Source organism: Schistocerca gregaria, chromosome 11 (assembly GCF_023897955.1).
Source record: "Schistocerca gregaria isolate iqSchGreg1 chromosome 11, iqSchGreg1.2, whole genome shotgun sequence".
Classification (NCBI taxonomy): domain Eukaryota; kingdom Metazoa; phylum Arthropoda; class Insecta; order Orthoptera; family Acrididae; genus Schistocerca; species Schistocerca gregaria.
In genome coordinates this window covers 95,211,472-95,232,487 of record NC_064930.1, presented here as the reverse complement: position 1 = coordinate 95,232,487, position 21,016 = coordinate 95,211,472, and the positions used below count along the sequence as shown (strand labels likewise).

General features: G+C 40.2%; 1 protein-coding gene across 4 annotated transcripts in view; it reads right to left on the bottom strand.

Moving 5' to 3' along the window:
* Nucleotides 1-21,016, bottom strand: part of LOC126294968 (dynamin-like 120 kDa protein, mitochondrial) — a 190,238-nt gene that overhangs the window by 90,686 nt on the left and 78,536 nt on the right. For all 4 annotated transcript variants that reach the window (XM_049987195.1, XM_049987196.1, XM_049987198.1 and 1 more), the window contains one exon: nt 1,227-1,390. In XM_049987195.1, the coding sequence (XP_049843152.1) occupies nt 1,227-1,390 (164 nt within the window). The remainder of the gene's footprint in view (nt 1-1,226; nt 1,391-21,016) is intronic.

Here is a 21,016-nt window from a genome sequence, read left to right as displayed (position 1 = left end):
TTCAAATGTACAAAGTTACTTAATTATAGCAAGTTTCAATTACTCTTCCTATTCAAGTGAAATTCTGTACAATACTGAACTCCTCTTGTGTATTAAAAGTGCATATTAATGGTGTAACAGGATCAACAGTTTGTCTACTGTGCTCATCCTAGATAACGATTAATAGAAAGACCACTCTCTATGAAAACAATAATTTCTTTATTCAAAAGACACTGAGAAGTAATCTGTTAGTGAATTCCATTTAATTTTCATTCTAAATAAAAAGGTATTTAGCTGAGAGGTACTTAACCTATGACCAGTTTATAATTTTGCAGTGAAGTACATTTATAATTTTTTGTCAGGTAAGAAAATGTTTGAAAAGTAATATTGAACATATGTCCATTTTATGATTCTACAGTGAATATTAATAGTAATGTTGGAGACCATTCAGTTTGACCAAGTCTTCAAGGTAATAGTGTGTTTTGTTATCTGTTATATTTATGCAAATAGTTTGTTCTGATCTGGTTGCTCCAACCTTAACGTGAATGTACTGTATTCAGGTGCCAGAGTTCATTGCAATTGCATGTGGCCAAGTACAGGTTGTGTTTGTCCGTTGAAGTTACTAATACTTATTTTCTTGAAGTAGAATGTCAATCATTCTCTTGCCTAATTAGGCGACCGTTCTCTTTATTCTTTGAACAGTGTAGATAGGTAAAGTATTGTTTGGTACTGTTTAAATATTAACGTAATTTCGACTTTCACTTCCGATAAGCCATGTCCGTTAGGTACAACATGGTCAGCGTAACAAAATTCCTCTCAGAGGGTAACACTGCTCTGCTTCTTTATACTATAACTGCTTGAATAAAAATAATTTCCTTATGCGAACTGCCGCCAGCTTTGAGGTTAGATTATAACAGCAACGGACAGAAGTGTTGTAAGATCTCATATAAATATAACAGAACTCTGGGTGGATTTCATTACACAAAACCTGGGGACGTAAAATACTATACTCTCAAAAGATGTCTCCCCTCAAACTCAGATGAAACATAAGAGAGTAGTTTTATGGTTTGAACACAGCACTTCAGTCTAGACTTTTAACAGAAAAATAATGTACTCTGAGCAGAGCACATTTTATTGATGACTAACACACAAATGCAACAGAGTGCACATTCTGAATGTGAGAGCAAATGCTACCTTACGTGCTGCTAGCTGCATCATCAACTGCTTTACTGTAGGCAGCAGCTCACCTGGGGAAGATGCGGGCCTGCGCAATCATCTCGAGCACGGACGTCTTGCCCGAGCTCTGGTCGCCTACGACGACGACGCGCGGCAGGTGGTCCTGCGTGTTGTAGCTCGAGTCATAGCCGCACAGCTCGTCCAGAACCTCTGAGTACATGTCGATCAGCGACTTCTGTAACACGTGCGGTGGCAATCGGGTCAACTTCTGAGTTGGAGAAGGTGGGCCTGTATTGACTTTGGGAGATGTAGAGTGATGGTAACTGCAACCCTGTCTGGACACCTATACCTGTATGGACACCTATACCTCTATAATTATCACAAACTACTGGACAATTGCAGAAGGTGATATTTTCACCAGCAAATAACTTAAACACGCAGGTTTCTGACACGGCAAAAGGGGTGTGTAACAGACAACTCTTGTGTAATGGTCGTAACTTGCAGCGCTTCTCTTCCAAGAGGGCTGTAATGTCGACAATTGGAACTAACTCTTTACAATTCACTAACTCTCATTTTATTATACTGCCAATAACCAAGAGGAAAACTTAATTGAAAAAAGAACTTTTATAAACTCAAGGAGATAGTACTGCTGGCCAGTAATTAATTTTGGGAGGCAAAATTCATTCGTTTCATTTTACGAATGTGTCTATTGGCAGTACTCAGGATTTTGCGTCCCAAAATAAAGTACTTGCCAGTAGTAAGGAGTAGTAGAAATGATATTAGATATAAACTTCAGATCAAAATTGGGGACAAGGTGGACATATTGGAAGAAGTACGGAGGACATAGAAAGCTGGGCAGAGAAGCCTACAGTTATCAAAACAAGGCCATAATAGGAGGGAGATATTTCTTAGAATGTATGTTTGGAGTGCAGCATTGTACAATAGCAAATCATGGGCAGTGTGAATAACTGGGAAAGAGGAGAATTGAAGCGTATGAGATTTACTATAGAAAGAAGCTGAAAATTAGATGGATGAAAAGGATAAAGAATTAGGAAGTTCCCCACAGAATCAGCAAGGAAAGCAATAAGTCATTTGTTATTACATTAGGGGAGAACTTCCAAGATGCCAGAGAGAGCTGTAGAGAGTAAAACTCGGGGGAAGACAAAGGTTGGAATATATCCAACAAATAACCATGGACTCTGAGTGCAAGTTCTACTCTGAAATGGAAAGGTTGATGCAAAACTCGTCAGGAGACTGACGTCTAAAAATGTTTTCAAACAAATTTTCCTAATGATATATGTTAGTCACCTAATTCTCTTACACACACCTTCAGTTCTACACTAAATAATTTATTGTACACTAATAACTGACTGACAGAAACACTATGAGGAAGTAAGCAATGATTTAAATCTCGTTCGTGTGCCTGTTGTTCACTCAACATCTCAACTATACACTAAGAGGTTTACCTGTACTTCTTTCGTTACTTGTAATACTATGTGGCTAAAAACCCACTCTCAATCTCTTTGAGCATTACAAATATTAAATAACTAAGATTTAAAAAATGAAATAAAAAAAACATACAAAACAACACTCGAATCCAGGTGCAGAATTGGATTTGTGACTAACAGAGACAATTTGTTCTACCACTCTTTTTAGGGTAAGAGCTTCAGTCTAGATTTTTCCAGCCAACAGTACTGAATTAGTTGTACAAACATTAAGAGAAAATACTGCACCCACCACAATCACTTACACAGCCACAATAAAGAAGTCGCACAGGCACTGGAGTAATAAACGTCAAGTGTTAGTAATTTATGAAATGGAGATCAGTGAAATACATAACAACAAAATTTTGCTAACTATAACAGGTTAGCATGTAACCAGTTTGTAGTCTAACAAAATTTTTTACTTAGTTATGTAATTCCCACTTCGTCTATTCTCATGTCTTACATAATGGGAATAGACAAAGTGGGAATTTTTATTTCATTTAAAACATGAGAAAAGTGCCAAGACTAAGCTACCAGAGTAAGGCATATAGAATAACCACCTCGATCTGTAGTAATGTTTCCATCAAATAATAAAGTTTACTATAAAATGAAATAAAATTTTCCAGCATTAGGTGGCTAAAATAATCACAAATATTGAAGTAAAAATGGTACAAAGCCTTAAACCTCAATCATGGAGGAGTGTTGGGGAGAAGGTTTACTACCTGCAATTATACTGTAACATGAAACATTCACACTCTCACATACACATGTATAATTTTTCTTTTAAGCTTGTGATCTGTAACAGCCAAATGACCACTGGAGAATGGTTAGGAATCTATCTAGTGTACTGTAAATTGAAGATGCCAGAAAAGGAAAGTTCTAACTCACAAGAGCATTATTTTGACACATTCCATGTTAGATATTGGGCTAGGTTCAAACAAAAGAACATAAAAATTTAAGACGAAGCAGTTTATATGATAAGACAGTACCTACTAGCAATGCATAAGGAACTACTATTTAGTAGCATGTGGCAGTACCAGAAACACAACAAATTAACCCATGAGCCATTACTTAATCCTGGAGCAGCACATTTTTCATTTGACAACAAGCATCAATCAAGCAATTTTCCACAATTCTTTAAGTGTTTGTGTATTTGCGTGTGGTGTCCAATTACAGGTGTGGACTGATAAGCCGAATAAATTTCTAGAATATAACAGTAAAGTTTCTTAAGCAGCACAATTGTTGCTAACTGTAAATTTCTTACGAGTATTGTCCACTCTTTCGTCAAGATACAATGCAGAGTTGTTGGCTACTAGTTTCCATGAGTAATTGGCATCATATGCACTGTGTGACAATAACAAGAGGCCAAATTTTCAGCACACATCTCTCGCACACACAAAGAAAAAGTAAGTTATATGTGCCAACAGAGGACATCAAAATACCTACAATACAAGTGAACTGAAGAACAAAATACATTGTTTATAATTTATCTTATAAATGAACGGCAAGTGTTTTGATCCTGATAAGCCACTGAACACTTGTACTACAATGGAAAAAAATTTTTTGCCCCTCTGATAGGTCTTCCACACCAGTTAGACAAATGAAGCAGCAAGAAAAGTACAAATGGAATATAACCTATAATATATTTAAGGCAAAAAATGTCACAGATCAATTTTGTAATGTTGTGATTTCCTGCCAGTCATAGTGGTGAGCTCCATAACATTCACAATTAGGTAGCTTTAATTCAGTACAAATACTTAACGAGAAATGGACTATTAAGTCAACTGTCAAGGACACTACTGTAATCCTTCCACCCAACTCTAAAATAAAATCCAATTTACAAGAACAAGTTTCTGGTCCAAATCAATAGTGTGATAGGTGCATGTCGTGGGTCTGAGGATGAGCCACGTACAGATCGGCCATCGAAAGGCAGAACCCAGAAAAAATCGAGAAAGTGCGACAAATGCTAGCATGAGATAGGCGATGGATTTTCTGATCGATTACAGAGGAACTGGGCTTTAGCAAAGACACGGTGCACGCCACTGTCTGTGGCGATTTGGATAACCGGAAGATCCGCTCCCGGTTTGTGCCGTAGGAGCTCACAGACCAGCAGAAAGCAAAACGGATGGAAACTGTTGGTGACTTCATTTACACATGTGACCAGGATTCATTGCTTCTAAAGACCATTGTCATGGGCATGAGACCTGGTGCTATCAATTTGATCCGGAATCAAAACGACAATCGATGTCACGGTGTTCAGTCTTCCCCGTCAACAATAAAAACCTGCAAAAATCTAAGGTGAAAACACTGTCGATCACCTTCTTCGATAACAACGGCATCATCCACACCGAATTTGTTCCTGCAGATCAAACCATTCATGCTGCATTTTAGCAGTCAGTTTTGAACCGATTTAGACAGAGTTGCACAGGACTGGAAAATGGATGATGCTCCACGACAATGCCCCTGCACACTGTGCAATCCGTGTGCCCCAATTTCTGGTGCTGAAAATGGTAGCTGTTCTCGAACACCCACCGTACTCCTCCGATCTGGCCCCTGCAGACTTCTTCCCGTTTCCCGCTTGAAGGCGGTCATTAAAGGTGAATGTCATGCGGATGTGAATGCTACCAAAGATCGTGTGACAGCCGTTCTACAATCAATTCCACAGGAGGCCTTTGCTGACAGTTGCCAGAAGCTCTATAGACACTGTCAAAATTGGGTTGTAGCAGGTGGCGACTATTTTGAAGGGCAATAAAGACCATTTGTTTGTATCTTTTGTTTTGTTTGTTGTCTGATAGCATTCACCGAACTTTTTAGACACACCACGTATTAGTAGACATTATATGGAGTGTGTCCACTCTTTGTCTGTATGACACCTTGAACTCTCCAGGAGAGACTTTCAATAAGGTGTCCAAATGTCTGTGATGGAACAGCAGCCCATTCTTTTTCAAGAGCCGAAACCAGAGAACGTAGTGTGATGTTAGATACTGCAGTCTGGAATGAATTCAATGTTCTAGCTCGTCCGAAAGGCGGCCTGCTGGGTTCAGGTCAGAGCTCTGGACAGCCAGTCTGTTGCCTCACAGATGCTTTTCTATCACAGGGTGCATTGTTATGCTGATACCAACAATCATCATCTTCAAGCTTTTCCTCTGCTGTATGCAGTACATTATGCTGCAAAATGTGTTCACACTCTTCTGCATTTCATGACTTCTTATGTACAATAATGCGATCACACCTTAAACACGAATAATGTCTCCAGATTTCAAAACCACCCTGTCTTTACTTCACTGTAGGAACTACACACTACAACAATTAACATTCTCCAGGCATTCAGCAAAACCGACCCCTTCCATCGTACGGCCACAGGCTATAACACAATTTGTCATTCCGAATCACTCATTTCCAGTCGTCCATTGTCCAGGCTACTGCACTTCGCACCGCCACGAGAGTCCCTTACTGCCAGCTACACAAATGAGTGGTTTACGAGGAGCTGCTCGACCACCATATCGCATTCTTTTTAACACTCTAAGTACAGTGTCACTGTGCTAGCTGGAGTACCGGTAGCACTCCGGAACTCACAAGCGATTTCTTCTGCCAATTTCATGCAACCTTTTACGACCACCCTAAGCAATTCTAGAGGGTCCCCGACCGTCAGTATGTACAATTGCCTCGTCTCTGTTTAACTGTGCTTGTGCCTCCTCATTTCCACTTCACAATCACATCACCGACACTGATCACGGGTGGCTTCATAAGGGTTGCAATGTTCCTTAGGGATTTGTTACTCGTGTTATAGACACTGACTAGTCCACACGAACCTGAATAAATTTCTAGACGAAAGATAAAAATAAAAAGTCACGGTACTTTGGAGGTACCTGCACCACTCGGGAGAATGCAGCATTTGTCAGAAGGGTCGGCAGCTTTGTGCGGAACACCATCTACTAGCACTGAAACTCAGAAACAGTTACCCTTCCAATTATTTGCACAGAATCGGTACCATGCGAATTCGTGACATTCGACACCGAGGAATTAAAACTAGTCGAGCTTTGCTCGACCATTACTGTTTCCCCTATTGACAATGCAATATTTTCTGCATCCTTTTATGCCAAAGGGCCTGCCTCTCGTGACATCTAGTGGTCACTTCTACATTACACTGAGGTGTCCGCATACTTTTGATCAGATAGTCTTCGTACATATTGTCACTAGTAGATAAGTGTTAATGCGTAGTGTGTCCGGATGACACTTCTCTCATTTTTTCAGTTATACGCAGTACATATGTTTTACCGTGAGATCTTTGTCGAGAACATCCGTAACAAATTTGCCTTTGGTCGTTAATAAACTATCGTCCTTGCTAGTTCTTTGATTCCATTACTGTATTCAAATGTTTTGTAAGATAAGTGGTCCCTCCTAACTTCAACTTCAGCATTCAGCACTGTCAAAAGACCAGTAGTCTTAATGCCAACTTGTAAACAAAAATGACAGGTGAGCCTTGGTACAGGAATAACACGCCAGTCGTGCTGCGGTAAACTCAAAAGTTGCCTGAAAATATTTGAAGGTGAGAAAGTTATGAGTGTTTTATGCACTGCAAAATAAGTCATCTCTTTGTGCACATATCCCTTTGTGCACTATCAGATGTGAAACAGTTTTCTACAAGTTTATCTATTTAAGAAATATTAAGAATGCCCAAGTCACACGAATGACTGATACATTAGTAAAGCTCTTTCAGGAGGCAACAAATTCCATGTCCAGAGGAACACAATTTCAAGTGAGATGCAGAAACTCTATAAATATACTAGAGATATTTTGTACAAGCCTACAGAGAAAACAGTTGTGGCAGCATCTCAGCTACAATATGATGGGACTGAGACCAAGATGTGATGGGTGAGTGACAAAACTTGTCCATGAAATATGAATGGAGTAGCTGTCTACATACTGTCCTAAAATAATAAGGAAGAAGAGGAGGCAGGTTGAAGGTGATGTAAGAAAACAGAAAGGAGTTGGTCATATATGTCTACACACTGCTCGTAGCTGAGATGAGACAAGTTATTTAATTCCACACACAACAATATTAGTGCATCTGCATGAAGAGAAGTATAAATACTGGGACACAGTAAAGGTAACAACAACTCATCACAGAACTGGACTTTGGGTAGTCTATAGGCACATAAGAAACACTGGGAATTGATGAAAAACCTGTTCTACTTGCTCTGTAGAATTTCAGCTTTTCTGTTATGCCATTCTCAAGTGGATCTGAAACTGTCATACACATGACAGATGCTTACATTTTTATATACAGATAAGACTATGAAACTTACAGCAGACATGTAATGTACAAAAGACTTAAGTGCAAGCCTGGTAGGTTTCAAACCTTGCTTTTCTAAAGGTATCATGAGAATACAGTTGTCTCAAGACTGGGTAATTCATTACAATATAAATATTCTTTTGGTTTATAATAAATTATATTTTTACATATTTGAACTTGCATGTTGTACTAAAATGGTTTTTACTAAAAAGTGCAACATGGTTGCATCTGGGGGCATCAAAGTCAGGTGTAGAATTATACTCCTGGTGTACATAACACTTTGTGTCATTTCCATTCTATGATCCAGTCTCCTGCAAATCCATAAGTCATGTCCTTTTTGAAGAACATAGTTTAATTCATCACATATAAATCTCAATGTTCCCTATTATATCTTTTCATATGTGACATTGATATAATACAAGAGCCTGGCTTCAGTAGCCATAGGATGTGTGTGTGTGTGTGTGTGTGTGTGTGTGTGTGTGTGTGTGTTTTGCATTTGCACGAATGTGTGTGGTGTCTTTTGGTCTTTTGGCTGAAAGCTAACTTGTTTGGCAGCCTTTTTGCTGTTCTTGCTGCAACACAGCTTCTTCGTTACACAGTGAGTAACTATCTTTTTCATAATACTGACATAATAGAAAATTTACACAAAACAGTAGCATCTATAAAATTTACTGCTCTGAATGTTGGATAAATAGGAAGGAACTTTAAAGAGTGTTACAAAGAACACACATAACAAAAAAAACTCATGAAATAAATCATCCTTCGCTACTCGCTTCATATGAGAGAATCACACAATGCACGATATCAGAAAAAACTAGTAATCCTTCATACAACGAATAAAGGATACTTTATACACATTTTTGAAGAAATAGAAATTTACTCCCACCAAAAACATCCAGAAGTACGTAAGGTCAATGAGCAATGTACACTTAAAAGTACCATTTTCTTATACATCTGTCATCAAGTTATTGATAACTTCTTTAAAATTACTCTGTAAATTTGTTAACTGGATCCAGATGTTTGAAAATACACTCTGTAAGAGTCCACAACATGTCCAAGCTATGCTAACAACCAAGCTATACCAACAACACCTACAGTACATGTACTTCATCTTTTGTACACTAAGAGTGTAATTTTGCACTTAATTTGGATGCCCTGTCCACTGAAACCATGTTGCACTTTTATTAAAAAACAATTTTTAGCCTTTTACTTATACAATGTGCAAATTCAAATACATCAAAACATAAATCTTCATAACCCAAAGGATAATTATAATGTAATGAATTACAGTCTTGAGATGACCACTGACCACATTCTCACAATACCAGTAGACGACCAATACTTTAAATTTACCAGACTCAAATTTTGGACAAAGTATTATGGTATCTGTACGTAAACATAAGTCAGTCTCATTTTCTCCAACTCTAATTATATACATTCATACAGCTATCAAATGTACGGCTTAATAAATGTATGGTTTAATAAAAAAGCCAGAAATGTTATTGGATTCATAAAGTTTAACAGAGCACTGAAGTGGCCTTTTCATTAATTACAAAAACAGTTGTAAATCACGTGAAGAAACTAATGAAGGGTTTCGGGCATACGTCTGTCCAATGTTAATACTTTTCTTGTCCTGACATTTTGATTGATTAGCATATAGCCATCATCAAGGTTAATCGCTGGCAGAATTTAAATCACTTGGCACAATACAGTGGGGTAAATGTGTATGCATCAGAAATAACACTGTCTGTAAGCAAAGTGTCAGATGTAGTAAAAGGTAAATAATACATACGATACACACTCTACAAGAACACTGCACCGAACACATGATATACCTGCCTTCTACAGCCCAGCAGATAAGCAGTGGCCAAGTGTCATATTTCCACTGGTCATTCACGTATCACAGTTAGGTCGAGATACTGGTCAAAGCCTCATCCTACAGCGATTCAGTGGTCAAGGAGCCCATAGAAATACAATTAGCAGGCTACCTGCTCAACCGAGACGCGGGTATCCAGCTCGACAGATTATGAAAAATCCCTCATTTCACTGGATATGACTTTCACTCTGCAGCAGAGTGTGTGCTCATATGAAACTTCCTGGCAGATCAAAACTGTGCGTCGGAGCGAACTCGGGACCTTTGCCTTTGCAGTAGAACACTTGCCCACAAAAGGCAAAGGTCCAGAGTTCGAGTCTCGGCCTGGCACACAGTTTTAATCTCTCCTTTCACGCTTGTGCTCTCTGACAAATTATTGTTATGAGTCTTCATGGCCTGGGATTCCAAAGGATGTTGTCCATAATAATCAACTGCATAATCCGTACTTGCTTTGTTTTAATCACAGACACAGCATTTTATCTACGATTGGCAGTCTCGCTGCCAACATTGTTATTTCTGATGCACATGGATTTACTCCACAGTACTGTGTTAAATGGTCAGTAGAGGAGGTCTGCCTGGTCTCAATTTAGTTGTGGCTATTCCTTCACAGATCCACTTCACTGATTGTGACTTGTGGAGTTTTGGAAGGGTCCCTGACGAATGTCTTGCTCAGGTGACATCCGAAAACTCGTCAACGTGTGACGCCAGGGAACTCTCCTGACAGGCGTACTCTGCCGTCACTACTTCTCTACTGACAACACAATACTCGCCGTCTTCTTATATACTGGCAGGTCCATCTCTTGTGACATGTAGTGGTCAACTTCACATTACATACAAGTGTCCCAATACCTTTGCTCAGATAGCGCACGGATATCATAAATTAAAGTCCTCCAAAACGTTTTTCTGTTTGTGGGTTTCAGACGATCTCAGAAACTAATGAACAATTCTGACAGTTTTCACTAACAGATTGATCAGTTCACAAGGGCAAACAACAGACAACCTGTTATGCGTGTGTGCATTAGAGATAAGCACTACACCAGGACATTGTCTCGCCACACACTGAAGTGACAAAAGCCACGGGGTACCTACCAATATTGTCGCGGACCACCTTTTTCCGAGCGTACTGCAGCAGCTCGACACGGCGCAGACTCGATGAGTCGTCAGAAGTCTTCTGCAGAAATATTGTGCCACGTTGCCTCTACTGCCATCCGTAACTGCGAAAGTGTTTCGGTACAGGATTTTTGCGCACAAATTGACCTCTCAATTATGACCCGTAAATATTCTATGGGATTCGTGTCGAGTGATCTGTGTGGCCGAACCATTCACTCAAATTGTCCAGAATGTTCTATAAACAAATTGTGAACAACTGTGCCCAGGAGATGTGGTGCACTGTCATTCTTAAAAAATACACTGTTTGGAAATATGACATCCACGAATGGCTGCAAATGATCTCCACGTAACTGAACATCCACAGGACCCAGCCCATTTCATGTAAACACATCCCGTATCATTATGGAGCCACAACCAGATTACAGAGTGCCTTGTTGACAACTTGGGTCCACGGCTTCCTGGGGTCTGCGCCACACTCAAACCCTACTGTCAGCTCTTACCGACCGAAACCTAGACTTGTTTGGCCGGGCCACCGTTTTTGAGCCGCCTAGGGTCCAATAGACACCATCGTGAGCCCCGGACTGGCATTGCAGGTGATGTCGTGCTATTACCAACGGTACTCATGTAAGATGTTTACTGTCATAGCCCATTTACACCACATTTCACTGCACTGTCGGAATGGGTACCTTCACGGTATGTCCCACATTGATTTCCACAGTCATTTCGCACAGTGTCACTCGTGTATTAGCACTGAGAACTCTACACGAACACTGCTGCTCTCAGAAGTTTGTTATTCTCGGCACAGTCTAGACACTGCGGATCTCGCAATATTGAAATCTTTAACAATTTCAGAAATGGAATGTCCCATGCGTCTAGCTCCAAGTACCATTCTGTGATCAAAGTCTTAATACATGTCATGTTGCCGTAATCAAGTTGGAAACCTTTTCACAAGAATCACCTGAGTACAAATGATAGCTCCACCAATGCATTGCCCTTTTATTCCCGGTATACACAAAACTACCTCCACCTATATATACGCATATCGCTATGCCGTAACTTTTGTCACTTCAGTATATTCTGGAGCAACATATCTTCCCAAGAATAAATGAAGACAAACATAACAATGACTATAATCCATGTAAATTAAATGAGTTGATAAGTCATTCAGAACTGTATATTCTGGGCCTGAATTCTAAACTTGTTGGTGTTCTTGACTTCAATATGATGACTGAAGTAAGAATTATATAAACATTGGTGTAATGGTTGTGAAGAATACGTCGAAAAAGTGTCGGTACACTTACTGAAGAAAAGTAGAAATTGTTCTGTATTATAGGCTTGCACCAAATATTACATGATAAGAAAAGAAGTGTTACACTGTTGCTGCATTCACAATAAAGGTAAGGGGGGTGGGGCAGATTAATTTCTGATTTCCACTAACTGAAAGGAGTAAAATCTAAATTTTATAGTACAATGTGAACAATCTCCCTCTTTCAGTGTTAGAATGTAGCAGTGCACCTTTACATATATTTTGTTAGTTTTGATGAAGGGCATAATGCAAAACCTTTGCAACATTTGAATCTTGCTTACACGCCTATTGACCACTGAACACCTCGACAATGCAGTAGTTGCTACATTCGCTCCTTTCAATATTTAGCACTAAAGGAGAGTTAGTGTTACACACATCAACAAAGGTAAAGCAGTTATTAACAGACAGCTCATCATTGCTGCCCCTGACTGTAGCTTCTAGGTCAGAGATATTTTCAGTAACAATATTTTATTTTTCTGTTTAAGTCTTCAGCATTTCCAAGCTGCAACTCAGAGGATAAAATACTGTGACTGGAGATGGTGTATTACTAGTAAACATACACCTAACATAAAGGAAAAGCACTTCCACTTTTTTAGGTGCACAAACAGATTACGAGGACCGAAATAGCGACGTTAAAGCGAAAGGTGAGGAGCGGGAAGCGGCATAGGTATACTGGATAGAGTAAAGGAAAACAGCACGTGCCTTTAGTACACAGGGAAAGGTAGCAATAGGAAAGCAGCACAACAGAACAGTCTTCGCCAGCCTCTCTCTCTTGCCAAAAAGAGGAAGTCGACTGCGAGAGACGTACCCACGCGTATTGGCGGAGGCTCGGCATTGCCTGCAATCAGAGGGAAACATCACGTGAGACACAACTGAGCACACACAGTCGCATGGCTTGTAAGGCAAACAGGTGCTGCAAAGAAATGCAACCGACATATTTTTGTGTACTGACAAACAGTCTTAACAACCTCAACATAACGATGGCCCCTCTACAGTGAAAATTAACATGTTTAGGAGCAAAGGGACAACTGTATTAAACACGGAAATGGGCTCGAATCAAGCAGAACTCAGAAATCTGCAGACTGTACAAATGTTATATGCAGATTTTTGCCATGAACTGTAATCAAACCTACAAGCAAAATTTCATGTATAGAATCAAGTTTAATTTCATTTGTCATTTCACAACTTAACGTCACTACAAAAGTAATGAGAAAATTTGAAAGTAATAAAGAAGTAGTTGCAGGTACAAAAGCTAAGGAGATACATGAAAACTCTATCCCAGATGCCTTATGTACAAAATAATTGCTTGGACCTGTACAATTAAGATTAAGGACATTATCAGCAATGTAAGAAATGAATGCTGATGATAAATGGAGGTAACTGATAATTACTGAGTCCAATGTGTGTAACTACTGTAGTATTTATTTATTTATTTATTTATTCGTGTCAGAAGCATTTACAATATATAAAATAATGTACAATATTTACATGTTGTTTGTAGATACATTTACAAGATAATTATTTACACTTTTGCCGCCCAGAAGTTAGCGACCTCTATTGCATTTGGCGTTGCATGTAGCAGGTCTTCTGTTGTGCATGTTGCTGGACATTGGGTACACTGGAGCAGGCGGAAGGTCGTCTGCGTTGCTCCACACCCGCAGAGTGGCGGCTCCTCTAGGAAACCCCATTTGGTCAGATTGCTCTTACATTTCGTGACACCCGAGCGTATTCTGTTGAGGGATCTCCATGTACTCCAACTCTCTGTGTAGCTGAGTGGTAGTCTTTTGCTTGGTGTAATCCATCCCACAGTACTGGTAAGCCTTGCATGCCATAGTTTGATTCGGCATTGCTGTGGTGCCCCAACTAGAGCCTTGGTAGATCTGAGGAAGCTCTTTCTGGATTTTAGTCATGGGTTTGCTGGCTGATAGCCATATAGGGGGTGAGCTGCAGAAGTTTCTGATTTTTCCTTCTCGCTTTTTGCTGCTACCTCCCGGTGGATGTCAGGGGGTGCAATTCCCGCGAGGCTGTACAGTTTATCCAGAGGAGTAGGCTTCAGGCACGCGGTGATGATACGACATGTATCATTAAGAGCAACATCTACTGTTTTGGCATGGCAAGAATTGAACCACACTGGGCTTGCGTATTCTCCGGCAGAGTAACACAACGCAAGGGAAGAGGTTCTCAGTGTTGGCGTGTGCTCCCCACGTTGTGCCTGTTAGCTTTCTGATGATATTGTTCCTGGCTGCCACTTTTTGCTTGGTATTTAGGCAGTGCCTCTTGTATGTTAATGCACGGTCAAGGGTGACCCCTAGGTATTTGGGATACATACAGTGTTCTAGTGATGTTTCTTCCCAGGTGATTTTGAGGGCTCTAGCTGCCTGTCAGTTTTTAAGATGGAAAGCGTAAGTCTGTGTTTTTCCAGGATTTGGTCTCAACTGGTTTTCCCTGTAGTAAGCTGACGGTTCTCTCAATGCTTTGGACAGATTCTCTTCAACAGTTTCAAAGCAGCGAGCTTGGGCGGTGATAGCACAATCATCTGCATAGATGAAGCTCTGTGTTCCTTCAGGTAGTGGTTGATCATTTGTGTAGATGTTAAACAAAGCACTACTGTAGTAACTCATTTAGAAACCCAATACATGGAGATCATCCGAGTGGAACAATGTTAAGAAGAATGGTAGTTATTTAATTTCTGTGGCTTCTTTCCTGTTCTACTGTGATAATATATCGACTTCATGTTAGAGATTTCAGTATCGACAGATAACTAATTCTCTTCTTTTAATCTGCTGCTTCTTCATAACTTTGTATTCAGTGCTGTCGAAAAAAATCTAGCTTTTCTAAATTTCTAGGGCTTGTGATTTAAATTGACTGTTTCATTTGGTGGAAAAGACTTTCTTTTGAGAATTTACAAATCAATGCATCCCTACACAATTTGTATGGAAACAGCCATCTGCTGTTGACTCAAAAGTGCCTGTACACAACCCACACACAATTAATTTTTATCATACATCCCCAACAAATAAATTAGACATAATATGCCAATATCAGTGGAGAGTTCCCTCAGATTAGCTTTCAACTATACGTATCAGCACACTGCATTACGGTGTTTGCTTCTCAATTTTAGGGAAGCAAACAGCTCATATAAATGGACATATACACCACTTGACAAAAAAAAGTGAAGCACCCATGAGACACGGCCCTACGTCAATGCAACTTTGTACACATACATCGAACTGGCACGTACGTACACAATTAGAGTTACAGTTCTTGAAGACAGGTCGAACAGCCACCATAGTGCATCAGATTTATTTGTGTTTAATATTATTACCAGGCCTAGTAGGACATACAAAGGGTACAAACAGCGTTAGATGTCGAGTTATCACTCTGGAGGACACGGAGATGCCCTGTACTTGCATAACATAGTGTAATCGACGCTTTAAAAGAGTGTGTTCCCATTTAACAGGTTGGTCGAATCACACAATATCCAGGTTTTTGTGGCATGTAAGTATGACAGTGACCCACTGTAGGAATGTGAGAGCACGAGTATCTGATCTCTATGAGAAAGGATCACCTTCAGCACCGAGAACTTTGCAACTCCTTCACATCTGTACCTGGCACTAAATGACTAGTAATGGACACCCTGCAACATTCTGTATTGCCACACACCACTGGTCACATACCAGCAGCCATCAGACTAGGAAATTACTGTCCCACGTGTAGGCTTTCTTTACTGCAACACAAATGTACAATGGGATGTACCCTCTGCCGTGCACCTCATGGTAGTTTGAAAAGTGTACGTGTAGGTGTAGGTGTAGATCTAGATGAAATTTCTGCATCTGCAGTTGTGCCGCGATTGAGAAGCCTGCACTGATGAGCCTGCACTAATGCGTCACACTGTGTTCGACAACGAATCGTGGCTCTGCTCTGCTCCGGACAACAATCATCAGTGAGCATGGTGCTGACTTGAGGACTGGTTCCACTCTTCCAATATTTTGGAGACTTACAGCTGTCCTATCACGGTGTGGGGAACTGTCGCATGCGACTTCGGGTCACGGCTGCCAGCGATTAAAGGAACTCTGACGGCACAGCGGTACGCCAGGAACATGCTGTGCCTCACCAGTTACCTCTCGTGTGACAGTACCGTAATGCAATTTTTCAACAAGACAGTGCTCATCCATACATGGCCCATGCCTCTATCAACTGTCTATGTGATGTTGAGGTGCTACTGTGGCCACCAAGACCACCAAATCTGTCCCTGACAGAACTCCGTCTCAGTGGCAGTATCTGTGACATCAAAGACCAGTTACAGCACTCGTGGGCCAGCTTAGATAGAGGATACGACGGCTCAGTGCACCGCCCCCCGTCGAACTGGTGCACGCATTACGGTGCAACGTTGCAGTGATATGCAGGCTATTACTGCCAAGTTCTTTGTAAATTTTACTTGATGTTGCAATCACTGAAACAATGTTGCATACCATCTCAGCTTGTGGAGTTTCATTTTGTTTCCTCCTACATTACATTGCCAAACTGATAACTGTTTCTTACAAATCTGCCTGCTTTTACTTAATTAATGGAACAAGGTTTTACCGCGTTTAATGCAAGTACCTGTCGGCATTTAGTGGTTAAGCATTCAATGAAAGCCATTCCACAACGCAGCTTCCAGTAGGACCGATGAGAAGAGGTGAAAGCTCTGCAAAATAGCATGTACTGTGAATTATAGACAATTTTTCTTTCAAAGAAGAGTAAACTTGCTGAAATGCTACAACAGATGAGTCTGAAATGTTAAGTACAATATTTTCGCCTGGAGCAGCTGGCAGCAGCAGAAGGGAAGGTGTTTTTTTTAAAAAAAAAAAAAAAAAAAAAAAGAGAAAAGACATCACGTCTATGGAATCCATGTTCATCCAATATTTACAGTATAGAGAATGTAATAACCACCACAATGAAAGTAAAATTTTTTTTTAGTAATTATCAGTTTTGATTTTCAGCTAACCACCTTTAGATCTGATCATGACTTCCACTTTATAGGTAGTGCAAACTTGAACTCAACTGCCACAAATTTCTGATGTGTTCCTGATGGTTGATAAATTCTGTGTTGTAATTCCTACGCCCATTTATCAACTGCACAAATTACGTGAAAAAATAGATGAATATTATTCAGTCTCAACGTATGTGTGTTACAAAACGTATCTGTGGCAGTACTTCTATAAAAAATATAAATTATAACAAATATATGTCCTTTCAGGACACACCAAATGTAAGATATAGTAAGAAAGCAGCAATAGACAGATAGGTCTTTAGAATTATCCAGTAATATTCAGTGGATAGATATATCAAAAGGAATGCCAGGTTCAAATTTATGAAAAATATTTGATATTTACAGAATGGGGCTACACAAGTTATGTTCCCACTACAAACAACATTGACAAGTTATACGAGGGCTGCTATATATATTTCTGGCCTAGGCAACACTAAGTGTTGCCAGGTGCAATCTGACATTTCCATTGGAAAGTTTGACATTTTTTAGCATAAATGTACTCAGAACTTTTTGACTTACGACAATTTTTTTTTCTTTTACAGGGACTTGAAGAAATCAATTTGGCACAAAAATGGAATTAACTCGTGAACATTTTCGTGCGATCATTTTTCACAACTTTCGACGTGGATTATCACGACAAGAGTGCATCGATGAACTTAAATCTTTGTATGGCGACGAAGCACCATCCTATAGCACTGTGAAAAACTGGTACAACGAATTCAATCGTGGCCGACGCTCGCTCAAAGACGAATTCCGTGAAGGTCGTCCAAAAACAGCCGTTGTGCCAGAAAACATCGATGCCGTACGTGAACTGATAATGCAAGACCGTCATGTGACATACCGTGAGATAGAGGCATGCCTAGGCATTTCTCCCACCAGCATACATTCGATATTGCATGAACACCTGGCCGTAAAAAAGGTTTGTTCTCGTTGGATCCCGCACAATTTGACAATCGCTCAAAAGAAAGCTCGTGTGGATTGGTGTAAAGAAATGCTGAAAAAATACGATCGCAGTGCTTCAAAAGACGTTTATAAGATCGTCACAGGTGACGAATCATGGATCTATGCGTATGAGCCCGAAACAAAACAGCAATCGACCGTGTGGGTCTTCCAAGGCGAGCCAAATCCAACGAAAGTTGTTCGTGGAAGAAGCACTTCGAAGCAAATGGTCGCCTGTTTCTTCGGCAAAACTGGTCATGTGGCGACTGTTCCGCTTGAGCAACGTAGAACGGTCAATTCTGAGTGGTACACCACCATTCGTTTGCCTGAAGTCTTCGGAGAAATTCGAAAAATGAACAAGAGAAGACGAATCATTGTGCACCATGACAATGCGAGCTGTCACACATCGGCTCAAACCAGCGCCTTTTTGACCGGCCAAAACGTCGAAGTGATGGGTCATCCGCTGTACAGCCCTGACTTGGCACCCAATGACTTCTTTTTATTCTCACAAATCAAGAAAAAAATGCGTGGTCAACGATTTTCGTCGCCAGAAGATGCTGTTGCAGCATTCAAAAACCATGTTTTGGAGGTGTCTCAATCGGAGTGGAAAAAGTGCTTCGAAAATTGGTTTGAGCGCATGCAAAAGTGTATAAATCTTGATGGAGAATATTTTGAAAAACAATAAACCATTTTCGTTGATAAATATTCGTATTTTCATTATTAGGCCAGAAATATATATAGCAGCCCTCGTATACAGTGTATGAGGGGACCCTTTCAAGTTTTTACACAAACAACCTAAGAAACTCTTTTTCCAGTGAAAATCATTTACCAGTATATGAAAAACTTTGCCTCTACCATCTGTACACTTCTGCATGTGTCTGAACAAATCCTAAACAGATTTTTTATTGCTCCACTGATAGCATAAAAATGCAACTTTTGGAAGGATTTAATGGCTTCCTTAAGTTATCAAAATTACTCTCAAAGCAATTTTTGTGTGACATAAGAGAACAAAAAGAAGTATTTAGGTGATGAATCAGGTGAATAAGAGCATGATACATTTGTTCGAACAACAACAACACAGAAAGGATAGAAATGTTCAGCTTTCAGACAAAGTCCTCCGTCAGAAGCAAAGAAATCTCATCTCATTCACGCAAGCACCACTCTCTCTCTCTCTCTCTCTCTCTCTCTCTCTCTCTCTCTCTCTCTCTCTCTCTCTCTCCCCCCCCCCCCAAACACACACACACACACACACACACACACACACACACACACACACACACACACACACACTCTCTCTCTCTCTCTCTCTCTCTCTCTCTCTCTCTCTCTCTCTCTCTCTCTCTCTCTCTCTCTCTCTCTCTCTCTCTCTGTAGTCTCTTAGGTTGCACTTGTGCGTCTGTGCATTAGTTTTCTATGCCTGATGAAGGATTCAGTCCGATAGCTGAAGATTTTTAGCATTCTCTTTCACTGTGCCTATCTATGACTCAATGCCTCCTCTAAGTGGTGAGAAAAGAGAGTAGTAATCTATCCTCTCCATACTGATGTTCCATACTGGATTTCCCACTGTTAACATTAATTTGATTTTTGCTCCACCAAATTCTCGATACTTCAATGTGTCATGTGATAGCTGGCAATGTCAATTGTATTGATAACTTGTGGCAAACAAATTGCAGTATACCATTCAGCGTCACCCGTTCTTCGAACCCCTACAGCAATGGTCACGTCATATCCAATGTAACCAAAACAACATGCTATAATATTGCGAGAGCTTTGTAATTGAATTGTATTTCTTAGTTTCGGTTGATCGAAACAGCTTGTGTTTGCTTTGTTTCCTGCTCAAACAAATACATCGACGTTTTGTCTCCTGTTGTGACATCATACACAGATCTTAAATTTTTTTGGTCGAATTTTTGGAGCACTTTATTACACCAACTTACACAACCCTCTAACTGAGAATGGTAAAATTGCGTGGAACACATCAGAAACAGATCTTTTTCACAGCTGTAGATTCATGTGGAATAAAATGTACTGCCGTCTCAGACATGTGTGCCACTATTTCTACCACATTTCTATTTCGCTTATTGTTTACCATACATGGGTTTGTCTAACAAGCACGTCGACATAATTATCATCAAATTTAATATCATTTTTAAAGCAGCTGTCAGGCTGTGCATATTATGTTGCGAAGTATTATGACACTAGTGGACCACATACGAGGTGCAATGCAGGATATACGAACTTCACATCTTCAAAATCTGCTCCAGCTGCCAAATACACTGAAGCACCAAAGAATCTGGTATAGGAACTCAAATACAGAAAGATGTGAACAGACAGAATATGGCAATGCGGACAGCAATGCCTATTTAAGACAACAAGAGTCTGCTGCAGTTGTTAGATCGGTTACTGTGGCTATAACTGCAGGTTATCAAGACCTAAGTGAGCTCATATGTGGTGTTACAGTCAGCACACGAGCGATGGGATACAGCATTTCCGAGGTAGCAATCAAATGGAGATTTTCATGTACAACCACTTCAAGAGTGTACGGTGAATATCAGGAATCTGGTAAAACATAAAATCTCTGCAGCCAGAAAAAGATCCTGCAAGAATAGGATGAACAGTGACTGAAGAGAATCGTTCAACGTGACAGAAGTGAAACCCTTCTGCAAATTGCTGCAGATTTCAATGCTGGGCCATCAGCAAGTGTCAGTGTGTGAACGATTCAATAAAACATCATGAATACGGGCTTTTGGAACGAAGGCCCACTCGTGTACCCCCGATGACACACCGACATTGGACTGTCGAGGACTGGAAACACGTTGCT